Source organism: Gallinula chloropus (assembly GCF_964237585.1).
Source record: "Gallinula chloropus genome assembly, chromosome: 28".
Lineage (NCBI taxonomy): Eukaryota > Metazoa > Chordata > Aves > Gruiformes > Rallidae > Gallinula > Gallinula chloropus.
The window spans coordinates 5,287,955-5,307,053 of record NC_140113.1 but is presented as its reverse complement, the minus strand read 5'-3'; the positions used below and the strand labels follow the sequence as shown (position 1 = coordinate 5,307,053).

Genomic DNA, 19,099 nt, shown 5'->3' with positions numbered 1-19,099 from the left:
GATGGTGGAACGTGCTGCTTTACAAGTTTGCCAGGATTTGCAAGATGAGGGTTGCCTTTTATCTTTATTCTTGCAGAGAGCCCAGCAGTGCAGGACCCTGAGCCTGGCTGGGGGAGGTTTGGGCTTTCTAATACCAGTAACAAGCAAGGAATATTTCAGTTAATGCTCTGCTTCTCCATTTGTGCCTTTTCATCTTCAGATCTCAAAAAACTGGTTTGAAACCATCAATTAAGCTTCCTGTTGTCTGTTTTTGAGATCAGTGGGGGAGGAAACTGAGGCACAGGTGAGAATTAGCTGAAGTCTCCTGAAGCTATTAAACGGATTGAGTCACCTTGTTTTTGGGTGGTGAGTGCAGGAGACCTTGGGCCTCCTTTCTGGATTGCCCACAGAAAGCTGTGAAGGGGGTGGGAGGCTGGGAGTGGTTTCTGAAAACGTGCTGTTAAGCTGATGAAAATGTGGACTATTATCACTTCTCAGTTTTGAGGTTAGAAGGAAGCCCACTCCTTACTTGACTCAGACATATCATGGAGTTGTTGGCTAGAAAGACCTCTGGTAGTCCAAGCTGCTGATGGACCATTCACAATGCCTGGCCTGGTCATCTGTGGGCTTTGTGTAGCTGAGTCTTGAGAAGTTCCCAGGGTTGGAGATCTCACACAACCCCTCTGGGTGCTGGATGCAGTATTGCATTATGTTCCTAATGAAGAAGTAGTTCCTGATGTCCACTCTGAACTTCCCCAGCTACAAACTGTGTGTGGTTTTTGCCTCTTGTTTTACCATGTGTGCTGCTGAGGGGGCTTTTTGGGCACTTGCCTGAGTGACATGACCCTCATGCTCCAGCACTGCCTGGGATCCTTTCATCTAACAAACTCCCTGGCAGTGCCTGGTCCCTCCTTTGATCTTGTTCCCTTCACAGGGTAAACTGGGGTTGTGAAGCGTCCAACCTCTTGTACTAAAGCTTGAGCTGATTAGCAGGTGTCATGGGGTGGCTTTCAGAGGTTGTGATGTGTGGAAAGGGGAAAGACTGGGTATTTCTTGCCTGTGCCGTGAAGATCTGATGATTTTGTCCTGCTTTGTTTGCAGGAACCAGGAACTGAGAAATTTCACCTGGATTTTCTCCATGTTGACCCATATATAGGCAGCTGCTGCGTTCTCAGGTAAAGCTGGAATGATGCAGATTATCAGCTCGTGGGTGTGAAGTGCCCAAGCAGAGCAGTTGCAGTGGTGATGGTGAAAGTCTCCTGAGATGGGCTGTATTTCATCATCACCTGAGCGGGTCAGCCAGCACTGGCTGCACAACGCTCCTTCGTGTGGCTGCTGAGGTGGCACCGATGGATGCAGGCAGAGCTGGCAAGTGGTTTGCCTGAGATAACACTGGTCATTATAATTAGGGAGACAATGCTTACTATCTAAAGTGTAGCTTGAGGTATTGGGTGGAAATACCAGCACTCAGAGCTCCTGCTCCAGGTGGATCCCCCTCTGCTGAAGCTGCAGTTCCAGAGTCAAGGTCTGCGTGACCCTGTCTGTGATTCCTGTTGGGGTGTAAGTGCCGTGTGCTTAACGCTGAGATAAAAGCAGTTGTAAGAAGTTTGGTGGGAAAGGGTGTAGGAGGAAGCAGAGAAACGTATTTGGGGAAGAGAAAGGGAGTCGTGCTGGTTGGAATGACCCTGTCCCAGCCCTGTGGCACTGGGCAGCACTTCCTGCAGCAGGCAGCCTGGCCTCTGCGCAGACACTGTGTCCTGGAGCCATGGGCAGGGTCCTTACGGTGATCCCAGACACAGACCCACCTCCCTGTGCCTGCCAGCAGCCAGGAAGCCCCTCTCCTCTGCAGCCCTGCTGCTGGTGTACAGCTCTTGCTCCAACTGTGCCCTGGGGTCTGCACGTGGACCAGGCCCCTCTGCTCCAGGCCCGTCTGGGTACCTGCTGAGCAGCAAACCTGCAGAGGTGTGCAGGCTTTGGGGGATCAGGTCCTTATGCTGGGTCCCCGCTGTTAGGTGCAATTCCTTTTTCTGCTCAGTGGTGTGTCACAGCTCAGCATCGTCTCTTGGGGGACCAGAGGCCACATGTGATCCTAAATTGCTCATCTGCTGCAACGGAAATGCTCCTCCTCAGCATTTACTCCATTAGTAACCTGTCGTGGTGCCACGGTCACCTTCCCCAGGGCAGACACAGGCACGAGAGAAGATGATTCAATGGGGAGGCATGTGCTGCTTTGACTTCTGTTCCTCAGCAAAGCCCTTGGGTTCCCAGCAAACTGCTTGAGAAGCTCTGTGCTGTTGAGTTTGGGTGTCCACCACTTGTAGGAACCCCCCCGAAGGAGCCCCTCAGTGTTGTCTGGAGCCCCCAAAGTGACCAGCCAGCCTGTGGTCTTCACTGATCTTTGTGTGACAATGGCTGTGGCCTTCAAAGTGCTTTGACCTTCTGAAAACACCTGTCCAGTGAGGTTCCAGAAGCTTCAGCCCAGCTCCTGCCTCCCAACCAAACACCCCCGGTCCTTCCACGTCTTCAAAGAGCTTTGGGAGCTCAGGGCAATGCTGCAGCTCTCTGCTGCCCTCAGCCTGCATCAGCAGAAACAGGACCTGCCTGTCTCACCTGGAGGGTTTCCCAGCTCCTGCTTCCCTTCCAGCAGCTCTACCTGCCCGAGCAGAGGGCAGGTTCCTGGCCTGAGCCCCTGCTGGCTTTGCCCACAGTGGCAGAGAACAACCTGACAGGTTCTTGGCTGCTCTCCCAGTCTTCCAGTTCACCTTTCTGCTGGTTTGCAGACTGGTTTTCTACCCACATCTGCACCTTCCTCTGCTGCTGCACTCCTGCCTTGTACCTTCAGGTAGAGGTGGGGTGAGCTAACATAATGCTCCTTGTTTTTTGATAGATGAGAGGGTGGTTGTTGCCTGGGCCTGCTGAGTGTGTCCTCTCCATCTCAGGCCATGGGGGAGACCCCAACTCTTGCTTCCCCAGTGATCAGACACATGGGCTCCCTTTGCATTACTCCCCAGTAATTGTAGGAGCATTAAAAACCTTGCTGCCTTTTAAACATGTAGGGTGTTTGTACCTCTTGTGATGCTCCTTGAGGCTCTGTGGGTCTAGTCCCCCTGCTATTTTTTTCTCAGAAAGTGCTGTAAAAGCATTGTAAGGGCTGGACTATGAATCACAGTAACTGTACTGGCTTGGCCTGCCCGGGGGGTAAATTTGCCCCCCTTGAAATTGGTAAGACCAGCTACCAATTCCTCTCCATCCAGGCCTTGTTTTAATGAGGTTTAACAGCTGGTAGCTCTTATGTGCATGCCTGGACTTCCATTTCTCCAGAAACATTGTCCCAAAGCTTCACTTTGAACACTGTTCCCATAGGCTGGGAGACTCTTACGGGGTTTGTCTCGTTAGCTGCATCTTCCTGCAAATGAATTCAACAATGCCTGAAGTGTTCATAAGCTGAACTGGATATCCCTGCTGGCAGGAGAAGCGAGAGATTGTTTCTTCACAGCATGGGACAGTTACCAGATGGCAGAGCAGTGTTTTCAATCAGGATTGTGACTCCAAAGAAAAGAAGGGCCTCAAACGGGCTGAGAGGGAGGAAACTCAAACTCAGCAGCCTCTTAGATAACTCTGGTGTAACATTTGCTCCAACAGCCTTTAGAAACCTGAAGCTTTTATCTCACTGACACCCAGTTCTAAGTTACTCTGTGATGTTCTTGTTTTAATGGGAGGCCTTAAAAGGAGACCAGATATAATTTAGCCTCTAATGAAATCAGCGTTTCACTAGCAGAACGATCTAGAATTGAGCCGTATTTTAAGTGATTTGTAGACCCAGCTGAGCAGTGTGTAGGATGCAGCAGGGTTTTTGCAGCCTGTGGATTCACTGAATGAGTAAAAGCTTCTCTAGAAACTGGGCTGCTTGTTTTCTGACTCTGATGGTTCTAGGGATGCAGCAAGTCATCTGCAGCCACTGGCCAGAGCCTTTTCCTTGAACTGTCCGTGCCTGCCAGTAAGACTGTGCTCCCTGTGCTGTGATGGGGACTGCTGAGGGGAGGAGGACACGTGTGTTACACACTTGGATACGTGTAGGTGTGGTGGTTAAATGGACACGAGATGGGACCTTAATGGGAGGGTGAAATGCAAGGCAGGAGGCTGCTATCAGAAGCGTGTTTGCATCTGAGCATTGGTGACAGGAGTAGCTGACTGTTCAAACACACGGTCCTTGTGCATCAGCTTGATGGGACACCGGGAACTCAAGGAAAGAAGGGTCAGGCCTGTATCTGAAAGTGGTTTGCTTGGGCCTTCTTAGGGCACTTGTGTAGAGATGTGTTGCTGAAAAAAAGGCTGGAAATGGGTAGTAGAAGTTTGTTGTTAAACTGTCCTGTGTGTGGAAGCCATGAGGGATGGGGTTTCCCTGCTTTTCTGGAAACAGGACTTGTGTGTGACTGAACATGGATCCAGGTACGCTGTTAAGCAGCACCAATCTGAGCTTGAGCCTTGGAGATCCAAACCCCACATCCTTGTGGGGGGGTAAATGTGTTTTCTACCTTTGCTCCTGCTCCCTGCTAGGCCTGTAGCATCTGACACCCCTTCCAGGCTGTGGGAAGGGCTTGTGGTAGGTCAAGGTTAAGACTTTAGTGTATCTACAGGGGGAAAAAATGACTTTCTGGCAAGGCAAAGCCTTCAGATGTGGGAGGAAATGAGGCCTGACTGCCGCAGGTCGCAGGTCAGAGTCAAGGCTTTTGTGCACTGACACATGCCTAACCTTTGGTATCAACCTAATCTACGCCAGTGACTTTCAACCTGGGGCTGAACTGTGGGATCCCCAACAGCTCCTGAGAAAGGAGGGGAGTAAGGAAGGGCCGCACGCTGCGTAGGGAGCTTCTGCGGGCTGGAAATCAGGGTGTGGGGGGGTTGTCTGGGTGCTGCACGCCTCTGATGTTGTGTTTTTTAACGGGAGGGGTCAGCTCTGTGGGCGCAGGGGGGGGGATAGAATGGGAGGTGCCGCTCTGCATTGGTCTGCAGCCGCCTCTGTGCCCGCAGAGGCCGGACAGCGGCTCTGTGGGGCATCGCCAGGCCGCAGTGTCGCGGGAGCTGTTCTGGCCGCGCCGTACCGCCGCCATTGCCGCTCTCCCAACCCCGGAGTCTCTTCTCCCCCCACTCGGCCACCAATTTTCATGCTTTTATCCTCCTTCTGAAGCGGATTCTTCTCAGAAACCTCACGGTAATCCCCTGCTTATGGTTTACTCCATCCGATGGCCGTTTTAGGCAAACCTTGCGAGGTTTAATTTCCTCCTAGCATTACTTTTGGGGGAAAAACATCCTCCCCGACCAGCCCTTTCTGTCGGTTCGTGCAGCCACGTGTGCGGCCCAGCCGTGTCACCCAGGCCACGTTTTCACGAGCTTGGGGGGGGCCGTACACAAGCACCAGAAGCCACCTGGAGCCAACAGCTCGGGGAGTTAGAGGCCTTTCCTAGATGATTGGGATTATTTGGGTTATTCGGGTTATTCGCATCACTGCAGGGCCTGGAGCTCCCCGGGGGGGGGTGGGACGGGACACGGTGAGGGGGTGCATGGGGAGGGCAGCTGTCAGGAGGGGAATCCTCTCCCGCAGGACTCTCGCGGGCTCGGTTTTTAGAGTAATAACCGGCACCGTGGTCGCCGGCCCGGTGGACGAGGGGCTTTCCCGGCGGCAGAGCGCGCCCGACACCGGCCCCTCAGCAGGTCTGCGGGTGTGTGTGGGGTGTGTTACCCCCCCCATCCCTCCGGCAGTGGATCGGGGGGGTCGGGACGGCTGGGGATCCCCGGTGCTGCCCCCGAGAGGCGCCGGTTCCCCCCCCCCACCGCCCGCCATCCTTCCCGGGAGGCGGCGGCGGCCCCGCCTCGCCCGCTCGTTCCCGCCAGCGGCGGCCAATGGGCGGGCGCCCGCCGCGCACGGGGCTTTTCCGCGCCAAACTCCAAAGCCCGGGGAGAGCGCGGGCGGCGGCCTCCAGCTCCGCACGCCGGTGAGTCCCGGCGGCCGCCTTAGCCCCCTCCCCAGCCCCGTCCCGCCGCGGGACGGGGAGCGGCCGGTGGCACCGGGAGGGGGAGGATGGTGGGGGGGCGGGGAGGGTTTGCCCCCTCCCCGTGGCCGCGCCGGGGGCGTTGCGGGGCGCGGCTCGGAGGGGCTCGGCGGGGTCCGAGCCGGTGACAGCTGCCGGGGCACGGTGCGTGGGTCCGCTGCTGCCCGCCCTTCCCCGGGGGGTGACCGCTCCGGTGCCGGTGGGTGAGACGGGCCTCTCGGGGACTGTGGCAGCGGGATCAGTCCCCCCGTCTCCCCCCAAATCCCGCGGGAGGGGTGGGCTGCGTGACCGGCGGGGCGCGGCATCGCCCCGTGCGGTTTTCGGGGTTGATGGACGGGGCTGGCGGCGCCCAGTCCCGGTCCGGCGGGGGCCGCTGACGTTCCCCGTTTTTTCCGGGCTCGGAACGAGAGCGATCCTTCCCCCGGCCCCTCCCCTAGCCCAGAGTGAGCGGGGGGCACTGCGGGCGCGATGCGCGGGGCTGTGCGCGCTCCCTTGGGGAGCTCCCGCCGGGGACGCGGCGGGGAGGGTGGCGGCCGGCGGCGGCTCCTTTAAGAGCGCTGGCCCGTCCCCGCGGCTATTTACATGATCACGCGAGATTTCGGCCGTCGGCTGCGCGCGCGGGGTGGGCGGTGCCCTCTCCCCCTCCCTCCCCAACGAGAGCGGGCGGGCGTGTTTCAATTGTGGCGCGAGATACAGTTGGCGCGCGCCGCCCGCCCGCGAGGGCGGCAGGGGAGACACGAGCGCGACCAAAGCCGTTAAGATCAGCGTGGGATAGGGCGGGGCTAAGCCTTCAGTAACCAATCCGTGCCGGAACCGGTCGGGTTGTTCACCAATAGCGTGGGGGGGGTTTAAGGGAGTGGGCGGGCCCGCCGGCTGCCTGGCGGGCCGGGCGGCGGGGCCGGGACGGCGCGGCCCTCATTGATGCGGAGCCCGGGGAGCCGGACCCCGCCGTTCCCCTCGCTTTAAAATACCCGTTCGCTCTCTTTCTCGGTGCGAGCAGAGCCGGCGCCATGTGGATCCAGGTGCGCACCATGGACGGGAGGGAGACCCACCGCGTGGACTCCCTTTCCAAGCTTACCAAGGTGGAGGGGCTGCGGCTGCGGATACACGAGGTGTTCGGGGTCGAGCCCCACCGGCAGCGGCTTTTCTACCGAGGCAAACAGGTACCGGCGGCACGGGGCTGGGGCGGGGGGGGTGGGGGGGAAGGTTTGACAACCTCAAGGCAGCGGGCGGGGGGGGCCCAGCCGTTGCCTCAGCCGCCGCGGCACCCCCCTCCCTCCCTCCCTCCCTCATCCCCCCGCCAGCTGAGGAGGGGTATTCCCATTTATTTATTTATTTGCGCTGCGGAAGGGGGATGTTCTGCTGCCATCTAGTGCCTCCCGAGCTCCCTTCGCGCTGCGGCCGCCCCAGGAGGCGAGTCGGCGGTCGCGGGGCCTTTCTTCAGCTGCCCGGACGTTGGGGGCCGGTTGTGGCCGCCGGTCCGTGCTGTTGCTTTGCTGGCTCGGCGCCGGCTCTGAGGGGTGTCTCTGAGGATACAAGTGCTACCGCGGACTTTGCGGTCTCGCACTTCAGAGTGTTGCAAGTTTTACCCACTTCAGAAGGCGCGAACAGCCCCCCATTGCCCTTTTTCCTCTGAAGCTGGGGGAACAGCTCCTGATTCTTCAGTCCTGCTGCCGCCCACCAGCATCTCCCCAGATACAGACCTCGCTGTAGGGTCCCCAGTGCCTCCGGAGGCTGGTACGCTTTTGCCATCGTGTCTACCCTGCAGTCACACTGTCGCTGCTTTCCTCCCCGTGAGCTAATGGTGTGGCTACATGAGTGAGTAGACAACCAAAACTGTCTGCAAACACTTTTCCCATGCCCTGTGTCGTACTGCACTGCTGAACCTTCATGCCACAGACACCTCTGAACCAGTGGCTGGTTGCTCAGGGACAATAATCTCAGAGACAGTGGGGTGCTTTAGGCTGCCCTTGGAATACTGAGATGGTGGAGTTAGAGGAGTCGCCTTTTTTCCACCTTTCCCTCCATTTTGGGTTGATTACATTGTAATTAGCTGGTGTGACTGTAGGGTGTGCAAATACACACAGACTAGCTTTAACCTAACACGCTTGGGTACCAGGAGTGGTAAAAGAAAAAAGAAGCAGCTTGTAGGAATATGTAGCATCTCTGAAGGGTTTGTGTTTGCATCTCCTCCCATCCCTGGTTGTAGATAAAGTGATAAGGGAGGGCTGTTCCAGAGTAGGTGCCAACTGTCAGCCTCGTACCCCAGTCTGTGTGGATATGGAAAGTTAAACAGATTTTCCAGTAGAACTGGGCACCCTTTTCAGTAAGGCTGTACTTGCCTTGCAGAGGTAATTCCTCTTGGTGTAATTCCAGTAGTTCTTAGTTTAGGTGTGGTTTTAGAGAGAAGTGATTATACAGTGTGATCTAACCTCTGCCGCTCCTCCTCTCCCTGCTGCGCCCCTTCCTGCTTTGTCTGGCTTTTTTGGCGACCTTGGAAGTTCTTCTTAGCTAAAACTTCAAAACCCCGTTAGGAAAAGGCTGGTTAATTAAGAAAGCCGCCTCCTTTGTTAGAGGTAGGTGTGCGGAGGCTGGCGCTGCCTTCACACAGCCCTCTGGGCTCCCGCGCTTTCACGTCCTGTTCGCTGCTTTTCCGTTTCTCTTTGCACCTGTTGGTGCTTGTGTGTTCCTCGGTGGTAACTCCTGCTCTAACTACACCCGATCTGTGACGCCGCCTCTCTCTTCAGAAGCAGCAACCCCCTTTTGGGTTTGTTCTTGCTCCTCCTCAGTGAGTTTTCATCTCTCGACTCAGAAAAAGTCCAGATCGCTTCCTGTGCAGTCAGGTTTCCAGGGATTGTTCCACAGCCATTTTACACCATAAATCAGAATCGAATTATCATAGTGATTCCTGTGAAGTGTAAATTTTTGTGGTTTTGCTCTGTTTCCCCCTGATAGAGAACAAAGCCCCGGGGATTGCTTTTTCTGGTGGTTTGGGCTGGAAGGGGACGATCATTTCCTGTATAATTTCTTAGTCAGACCTTAAATATGTGGTGAAGCTTGTCTAAACTTATAACTGCACTGTGGTCTCCAGTGCTACACTTTAACTCTAAAATGGTAGCGCTCCTCAGGGTTCTGGGAGGGTAACTGAGACCTGTTTGTGCCTTGGTGCTTCTCTTTTGCATGGATGGGGTCTCGATTTGACTACGTAGGACAAGAGGCTTGCACAGTAAACTCTTAAGATCAGAGAGGGTGTGAAATCAGGAGGTGCCTGGTTATGCTAAAGAGTGATTGGGGAGTTTCAAGATGAACTAAATCTTTTAAAATTTATTTTCTTTTTTACTTTTGATGGAAAAACTCTGTGCTGTCCCAGAGAAAAGTAGGTGGTGAACTCTTTGGCTTCTCCTTGATGCCACGTGTAGCAGAGCGATGTAGTAACTACTGCCTGGAACATGTATGGTGGTACTGTAGAGACCTGTTTGTGTTGATGTTTGAGTAAGGGTCTTGTCTGAATTAAGGAAGAAAGAACTTCCTTTCAAGTTTGTAGGTAATGTGGAATTCTCCTTAAATAGGAATGAAGGAGACCTGGAGGTCTTTAAATCCTGCTTCCCAGAGTTGGTATTTCTAGGGCATATACTGCAAACCTGTTCAGAGCTCCTGGATCTGAGTGCCTTAACCTGGGTAGCAAGTCTACCACAGCATGGAAGCCTTGTTCCCCAGCCTTACTGAATAAAGAGTGTTGTTCTTACTGTTTAAAACAATCTATAAGTAACTGTGATGCTGAAGAACTGCCAAGTTCCTTGGTTGGGAATGTTTTCCAAGGAATGTGGTCTTCCTTGGAGCACAGAGACAATTGCAGCACGATGGGTGGCTTCGAATTGGCAAAGCTCTGCTGAGGGAAGTGACCGGATGATTTTGATGCTTTCCCTGTAGATGGAAGATGGTCACTCCCTGTTCGATTACAGCGTTGGACTGAATGACATCGTTCAGCTCTTGGTCAGACAAAGCCCAGCAGTGCTTCCTGCTGCCAGTAAGGAGAAGGATTCGGAACTCTCCGACACAGACTCTGGCTGTGGCTCAGGCCAAAGCGAATCCGACAAAAGCTCCCACAATGGAGAGTGTGCCATGGAGCTGGAGGGACAGCCCAGCACAGCAGCACAGTCTGACTGGACTGACCCAGGATTTGGCCTCTATAAGGTGAGTTGTTAAACCCCTAAGATTACCTAAAGCTGCACTTCAGGAGGACTGTTTCTGTGTTACTGAGAATTTCTGAAAGTGTTTCATGCCTCAGTTGTGTGGGTGTTATTTCTTCTGAAACCCTCCAGAAACAAAGAAAGAAAAAAACCCATTCAACAAACCCACAAAACAATTAAATGCAACATGTTGGTCAAAGCATTTTCCACTTTATCCTAGTTAAAGGGATAAAGCTACAATACATTAATTGGCTGGGGCAAAAAAACCCATTAAGAATGCCTGTTTTGAGTAAAAAAAACCCAAAACCATTCTTAGGGTTTTTGCTCAGTCACTGCATTTCTCAAAGCTGAAACTTATCTTGTATGAACAGAAGAAAATCTCAGCCAGCTGTTCAGAATCCCTTTACTTGTCTGTTTCAATGGGTTTTATTTGGGATCTTGTGATGTCTTTACCAGTTTAAGACAGTCCTGAAAGTCCATAATAGTCTGTCTAATGGTGGTTCCTACTAGAAGAAAGCTGTTTGTACACATGTTGGTGTTGAATTTTTAGCCATAGAGGCTCCACCTGAGAAGACTGTAGGAGTGCACAAAGGGGTCAGGAAGCCACAGGAAATCTTAATTTTTTAAGATTAACTGTTAAATGTCTTGATAACGATGAAGTTCTTAAAATATTCAAGTAGACTTGGAAATTACTGCCTAATTGGCTTTGCTTTGTGTAGATCAATGACTTGGTGGATGCCCGAGATATGAATATGGGAGCCTGGTTTGAAGCCCAGGTTGTAAGAGTAACCAGGAAAAAGCCTACAAACAAATCAGCTGACAGCTGCACCGACCCTGATCAGCCCACAGCCGTCCCTGAAGAAGATGTAATATATCATGTGAAATATGAAGAGTGAGTTCTGTGACCTTCTTGGCTATTTTGGGTCACAGTGTGGATGTAATTTGGGTCATGATATGGATGTAATTTGGATCATGATGTGCATGGGAGGTTTTACTGTGGAGATCCACCAGTTTAAACAGAACTGGGCTGACACAGTAATTAGATTTCTGAGCCCTGTTAACTGTAAGCTTATGACTGAATTCCAGCTGTGTTCCACCTGGAATTCCAGTGGGCTGGAACCAGGTCTTTAGGAATAGAAATGTTATCCAAGTTCTAAATGGGATATAATAGTAGCCAAGTTAAACTGCTCAATTCTGGATGTGACTGTGGGAGAAGGGGATGTGATTCTTGATGGTATTCTCATGTGTGATGTTGGTCTGGATAAAATCAGTTGCTTGTAACAACCTGTGATGTTAAATCTGCTTTCTCTCCTCTGTTTCTCTGTGCCTTCCTTCTGCTGCTTCAAGTTACCCAGAGAATGGAGTCGTAGAATTGAGTTCAAATGATGTACGGGCTCGTGCACGGACCATTTTGAAGTGGCACCAGCTAGAAGTAGGACAGGTGGTGATGGTCAACTATAATCCTGATGAACCCAAAGAGAGAGGGTTTTGGTATGATGCAGAGATCCTGCAGAAAAGGGAAACAAAAATGACCAAGGAGATAAATGCAAAGATATTACTTGGGTAAGCAAATTCATAAAGGATAGAAGTGTGGAATAAAGTGAACTCTTTAGCTTTACTTAAGCTTTTCATGAGGTCTGAGGGACTCTGCTGGTCAAAGTGATGCATAAGAGGTGAAGAATTGGCTACTCTGTTAACTGCCCATAACTGTTCTATGAAAATTGAGTGTAATATTTTGTGCTAGATACAAAATTGTAGACCAAACCCTGACTTTTTATAAAGATGATGAAAAACTACTCCAGTTCTCTCCTAGAGGAGAAAATAGACCTACATATAAGGGACTCTGAACTTCAGGGGGGGAAAAAGTACTTTTTAAAAGTTTCTCTGGGTTGCCAGAATATCCCCCCTTCCACCTCTCACCGCAGTGATTCTGGCTTTTTAACTATAAAATATGACAACATGTAGTTGGAAAGACAATTACCAGTGACAAAACTGAATGGTACAAGTGCCTCAATCCTCATTGAGATAAGAGGGGGTGTCCTTAATTGTGTGAAAATGATTTGATTCGTGGTGATGCTGTCATGCTGCTGTCCCAGATGATGTGATGTGGGACTAAGACCAGTCTGCATGACTGATGCATATGCACAGCTCTGACTTCATGCTGGGTGATATTTTTAAAATCTGATCTTTCTATCAACTTCTCCTTGTAGGGAAGCTGGTGATTCCTTGAACGACTGCAGAATTACCTTAGTGGATGAAATTTATAAGATTGAAGAACCAGGCAGTGCCAGTCCCATTAGTACCAGTCCATTAAAACGTGAGTGTTACATAGTTCTTACTTGGTGGTGTTCTGCTGATGGGCTTTGTGAGGACTGAAGGTCTAAGAGTGCTGAGACACTTCTGCATGTGACTCCTTTGACCATTTCTAGCCGATCTTGGCACTTTCTGGAGTCTGAAGTAGACTGTGGTTTCCTTCTGCTAACAGGGCAAAATGGACCTGTGTGTAAAGCTTGTAAGGACAACCCCAACAAGACCTGCAGAATTTGTGCTTGCCATATCTGTGGAGGTAAACAAGATCCAGATAAACAGCTAATGTGTGATGAGTGTGATATGGCTTTCCACATCTACTGCCTCAACCCTCCCCTTAGTAGTATACCAGATGATGAGGATTGGTAAGTTCTAAGTATGTGTGTGTAGTTTTGCAATGACCATCTAATTAGGAGTAGAAAGGGAGGTCTAGGGCTTTGTGCTGCTCTTAGGTGGCAGTATGGTGCCTGCACGAGGTGAAGTGTTTGGATTTCTGTGTAGGACTCTAGCTTTTCTGGAGCATCAGTTTAGTGAGGGTATGTTCTAAGTCAGTGGCTTTCAAACTTCTTTTCCAAGTTTTCAGATCTATATGCTCAAAGAGGAGTGCAGCTACCCATAAACCAAATGCAAACCTCATGCCAGGAGGCTGAACTTGTGTGTCACAGGTAGTCCACAGGCCCCATCACCTTTTAGGGCAGTAACAGACACTGGTTTGTATATGGAATACCTATAGAGAGTGTGAAATGCACTGGTTTTGGTTTATTCCTTGTGTCCTGTTCAGCACTTTATACAATGATTTCCTGACACATCTGCAGTGGCTCAGAACATTGTGCAAGCACACTAATTATTGCAGGTGTAATTGCAGTATGGAGAGTTGGTTTAGTGTCCAGTCTAGCTACACATGGGGAAATTACAATGCTGTAACTCAGTATGTGTTGAGGAAATTACCTTGTAATTTAAGGCTTTGCTGCTTGTTAATTGTTGTTGCCTGGTGACTTCAGGTATTGCCCCGAATGTCGGAACGATGCCAGCGAGGTGGTTTTAGCAGGAGAGAAGTTAAAAGAAAGTAAAAAGAAACAGAAGATGGCATCTGCTACCTCATCCTCACGAAGAGACTGGGGCAAGGTCAGTTCAAGAGCCATTTTACTCTGAAGAATGGGTGTTCTTGTAGTCCTTGGCTGATGGCTCTTGCTGTTTGACGCAGGGTATGGCGTGTGTTGGCCGCACGAAGGAGTGTACCATTGTGCCCTCCAACCACTACGGACCAATTCCTGGCATTCCAGTTGGCACCATGTGGAAGTTCCGAGTTCAGGTATGAAGCTGAAACAGTTAAATCTTGGGAGCAGATGGCACTGGCTATGTAAATGAAGGAAGAGAGAGTTCTGGCTTTGTCTAGATCAAGTGTTCCATAACTAATGCTGCATTGTCCGAGCGTTTCAAGTTTGGCTTGGTGGGTGGGTGGGGGGTTTCCCCCTTTGGTGCTGTTTTGGTGACTCAAAACCAAACATACTTGTTCCAGGAATTTCTTCTGGAGATGTGTAGTATCTCCCACCTTCTCTGCTTGTAAGGGTCTCCTGAGTATCCAGATACATTAAACAGGAGGTTTTATCATCTAGTTAGAAAACTGAGGAAGAAAAAGTCCTGAACTCTCCAGATCCTGTTTTCCAGTATTAGATGAAGCTGGCTGTTGCAAGTCTTTCAAAACCAATCCCCTTATACAAACATTTTTGGTTTTAATAACCTGCATTATTCTAAAATTCCTGGAGTTTTTTAAACAGCCATCTGAGAGACAGATCCAAATTTCTAACCTGACATCACAAAACACATGTTCTATTTATGGAATTATTATTATTTTTTTTTAAAGAAAAGAGAATTCTTTATCTGGAGCTTTGTGGAGGTGGTGTGAGAGCAGTTTCACCCTCTAATGTACTCAAACCAACTCTGAAATGGTACTGTTAGTTAACTTCATTCCCAGGCCACAGGTAGTCACAGTGTTTGTATCTTCCTGACAGCAGTTGCCTCAGAAGTGGGTTTTTTCCTTCCCAGGTGAGCGAGTCTGGTGTTCACAGGCCCCACGTGGCAGGGATACACGGCAGAAGTAACGACGGCGCCTACTCCTTGGTTCTGGCAGGAGGCTATGAAGATGACATAGTAAGAGTCTTGGCTATTTATACCTGAGAACCAGTCTACCTTCTAGTTAAAGACTTGGCCTTAGTTACTTTGTGCAGTCGATGTCAGACGTTTCCCCATCTTGATGATGCCTGATCCAGGCAAAGGAAGACTACAACCCAGTAATATGCTCCAACCTGAGAAACAGGATCATCTGAATAAAGTTAAACTTAAAATCTGTGTGTCAGCTTTTAATCCAGAAGTGCCTTTTTGGGGTCTCCATCACATCCACAGTCTGAGCAGAGTCTCAGGGTGTGTGCTGCCAGCTCTTCCTGAGTCAGGGGAGCATTCAGAACAAAACTAGCGGCAAAGTTCCTGCTTCCAAATGTACTGTTTGGTTCTGCAGGCCAATTCTTACCCCTGCTAGGCTGTAACCAGTCTCTCCATGTTCTCACAGATCACTGCAAGCTAGATTACCAGGTAGATTACCAGTCTGCACCCCGAATGCCTGTTAGAACTCATGTAAAACAGATTGCCATGAATCTCAGTAGTCACTCTGTCTTACCTTTGGCTGCAAGGTCCTGTAGAATGTTAGGTAATCCTTATCTGGACCATGCTGCTGTGCCTCCAAGCAGATCCCCTGCAAGTGATGTGCCACTCTCTTGGCACTGCTAAGGTATGTGACCAGACAGCAGTTGTCATCCTGACTCTCCTCTCTTGGCAACCCAAGGGAGGACCATAGGCTGAGGCTGGGAGCTGAATTGGAGGAAGCATCTTTGATTTCTTTGAGAATAAAGCTACTTGATTGCAAGGCTCTTCTGTTCTTCCTGTGCTGGTTTTGTGAACGTGTCGAACCCATCCATGTCTGTTTCAGGATCATGGGAATTCCTTCACATACACAGGGAGCGGAGGGCGGGATCTTTCTGGAAACAAGCGCACGGCAGAACAGTCTTGTGACCAAAAACTCACCAACATGAACAGGTCAGTAACGTTTGGGGTCCATTCCTAACCTTAGCACCTGGCAGTCTGTCAACCTGAAGTGGTTTGGCCTATCTGTACCAAAAGAAACTGCCTGAGAAGAGCAGCTGTGGGGATGAAGTATTGACTTACAGGCTGCAGAGCAGTTGTGCAATGGGAATGCTTCTTAGAGGATGCTGTAAATGAAGCAGAATTGTAAATGCTGTTAGTCTCTCGCTTAATGTTGACTGAGACCTGAGGAGCAGAGTGATAAATCAGCATAGAAGTTTTCCTGCTCTCTCCTGAAGACCTCTGCAGCCACTCATGTGAGTCACCTTGGGAGACCAGATCATTTGTGACTATGAGCTGTTAAGTGTGGGCTTAATTGGAGGAGGTCTGTGCAGCTATGGTAGGGTAATGTAATTAATCAGGGTATTTAAACTGTGTTCCCCAGATTAAGTAGGCTTAATCACTCTCTCCCAGAGTTCCTAGAGTTATCCAAGATACTCGAACATGTTATGATTTAAGACAAACAAAAGTCTGGCTACATCCTCTTTCCTCAGCAGAAATTTAGAGGTGATGACTCCTGTACCCACAAAGGGACAGTGCTTCCAGTGTTTGGGTAGCCAGTGCTGTGGTTCACCAGCATGCTGCTGCTCCTGGTGATGTGCTCAGCTGATTATTATTATTAGCATAGTGAAATGTATTAATTCTTAGTAGCTGGTTTGCCACTGAAGCTTTGCTTTGCTTTGCCCTCCCTCTGGTTCTGGAGAGGTCTGCCTGGTAAATACACTGAGTTGATTGGGTTTTCTCTTCCAGAGCTCTGGCTCTGAACTGCAGTGCCCCCATCAACGACAAAAACGGAGCTGAAGCCAAGGACTGGAGAGCTGGGAAGCCGGTCCGAGTGGTGAGGAACGTGAAAGGAGGCAAACACAGCAAATACGCTCCCGTGGAAGGGAACAGATATGATGGGATATACAAGGTAAGTAGGATTTGAATTCGCCTGCTGAATTAGGCAAAGATAACTCTGCTGTGGCCAAGGGGTTTTTACAGTGTATGATGGACTCACCTCTGACTTCTTTAGGTGGTGAAATACTGGCCTGAGACAGGGAAATCTGGATTTCTAGTGTGGCGTTACTTACTTAGGAGGGACGATGAAGAACCTGCTCCTTGGACCAAAGAAGGAAAGGACAGGATGAAAAAGCTTGGCCTAACAATGCAGGTAGGCTTTTGGGATGTTGTCACAGTTCCCCTGGATGGTGAACTTGATGGGCAATGGGAATTTGCTATTAAACATTGTTACTGAGGTTGAGCAGCTTTACCCTGTGTAAGAATCCAGACAGCCCCTCAGTCTGAGGGGGACAGGAGTGCTTTTTGTAGGTTGTTTCCTTTCTTTTTGCATCAGGAGGCTAAATGGATGAAACTCACTTTCTATCATGGAATTTCTATAACCTGAATAAGTACTTTGCAAGACCAGGGTTCTCTCTTACTTAAAATAGAGAAGCCCTGGAGCAGAGGGTCGGTCTTCTGACCCATAGTGGCCTGTGAGGCTCTGAAGGGGCCTGTTTGCATTGGATGGTTTTTGTTTTGTGTTCCCCTGTAGTATCCTGAAGGGTATTTGGAAACTGTTGCAAACAAAGATAAGGAAAAAGAAAATAATGGAGACGACGAGTTGGATACCCTGGGGAAAAGAAAGAGAAAAAGGAAATCAGCAGGTTTGTGGAGTAGGCAAGTGGATATAGAAAGCCTTGTAGGTTTTTGTGCATACTACCTAGTTATTCTTATCTGGTTGCTTGTTGGTTGTGTGTTTAAAAGGTGTTTTCTTTCAGGTGGGGAGAAAAAAGGCGTTACCTCTCCTACAGGGCCTCAAAAGAAAACTAAAGTTGAGCCATACAAGCTGACATCTCAGCAGAGATCTCTCATAAAGAGCGATGAAGCCAATGAAAAACTGTGGAATGAAGTACTAGAAGCTCTCAAAGATGGACCGGTATGTCATGCTTTGGGGTTTTGGGTTTGGGTTGGTGGTGTTTCCCCCTCTCCCCTTCCTCCAGAAGGGAAGTGAGAGCTAACCATTGCACTATCCCTGGACACAAACCTCCTGGCTGCACTGAGGCAACAGCCTCAGTGTTTCTTTAAACATCCACAGTGTAACTTTAAAGCTCTGTATTTGAGGTCAGTAGGAGGAGATTTAACCAGAACTTGTTTAATGTGACTATTTCTGTTCTTACAGGCTTTGTAGAAAAGCTTTCTCTCACTCAATCCCTTGCATTTAACGTGGGGTTCTTGGTTCAGCTGTTCTCTTTCAGAGGGGTAGGAGCAATCAGTTCATCCTAGTGTTCTCTTTACAGAAATTTCTCAGTAAAGTGGAAGAAGCCTTCTTGTGTATCTGCTGCCAGGAGGTTGTGTTTCAGCCAGTCACAACTGTTTGCCAACACAACGTCTGCAAGGTGAGCAGTCCCTACAGCTTCTCTGTGGAGCCAGCGAGCTGTGAGCTGACTTGGTTGGTGGTGAGGGAGAAGCAGGGGGTGGCTGGTTTGGGGGTCTTTTAGCACAAGGCAGGCAGGCTTCTAAGTTAAAACTTTATGATTTGATGCAAGTTCTTTGGGCATAGAAAAATCTGTGCTTTAAAGAAAGCTCTGGGAGTGTGTGGCTACTGTATGATTCTTGCAAAGGTGATGAGAGCTCTGCGGGCTTGGGAACGCTGCTCGGTGGAGTGGATGGTGTTTCAGAGGGAATGGGGTTTGGGTTTGGAGGAAAGAGGTGAAGGTTTTGCAGAAGCTCCCAACAACTTTTAATAGATGAAATTCTTCATCTTTAGAAACGTTATTGAATAAAGTATCTCTACTGTGTGTCTAAACACTGTGTCTGAAGTGGAACGAGGGAAGCTCTGTCCCACTGCCAGCCCCACGTTGCTCTTGGCCTGGTTGATACCTGGGTGAACTGGGCTAAAAAAAAGATTCTTCTCTTTGTGAAATAAGCCAAACTGCCCGTCTCTCTCTCTTGGTGTTGTCCTTCACCAGGATTGCTTGGATAGATCCTTCAGAGCCGAGGTGTACAGCTGCCCAGCCTGCCGCTACGACCTTGGCAAAAGCTACACCATGCAAGTGAACAAACCTCTGCAGACCGTTCTAACTCAGCTCTTTCCTGGCTATGGCAATGGACGTTGATCCTGTAAAGCACTTCTAATTTCCTTTTGTTCAAACTTATTAATGGGTTTTCAATGGGTTTAATTAAAAAGTAGTCCCTGTTCTCCCAGACCCCTAAAAATTTAAAAGCTTAAAGTTTTCCTTGTTTTTAAAAAAACTATAAACTTCAATGAATATCCTTTTTATATGTTTGTGGGTGGGGATTTTCCCCCACCTTCTCCCCCCATTCTAAATGTTGAACTTTGAGTTGTGTTCCCCCCTTTCCCCACCTGAATCCACCATTCACCAGTGCAGAGTGACTTTTTTTAATGGACTTAAAGTGCTTCCGGTAGGGCTGCTAACGATTGTCAGAGTTCTCAGA

The 19,099-nt window shown here is 49.9% G+C and overlaps 1 protein-coding gene across 1 annotated transcript; it reads left to right on the top strand.

Moving 5' to 3' along the window:
* Positions 1-7,039: 7,039 nt before the first annotated feature.
* UHRF1 (ubiquitin like with PHD and ring finger domains 1) lies at positions 7,040-18,980 on the top strand (the record flags this gene model as incomplete). The annotated part of the gene is made up of 16 exons (XM_084276109.1): positions 7,040-7,192; positions 9,960-10,223; positions 10,939-11,111; positions 11,567-11,782; positions 12,430-12,536; positions 12,705-12,891; positions 13,528-13,651; positions 13,731-13,838; positions 14,573-14,677; positions 15,510-15,616; positions 16,412-16,574; positions 16,677-16,814; positions 17,196-17,307; positions 17,422-17,579; positions 17,941-18,039; positions 18,613-18,980. The coding sequence occupies 16 exons, from the start codon at positions 7,040-7,042 to the stop codon at positions 18,757-18,759; spliced, it is 2,361 nt and encodes a 786-aa protein (XP_084132235.1). The 3' UTR covers positions 18,760-18,980.
* Positions 18,981-19,099: the final 119 nt, after the last annotated feature.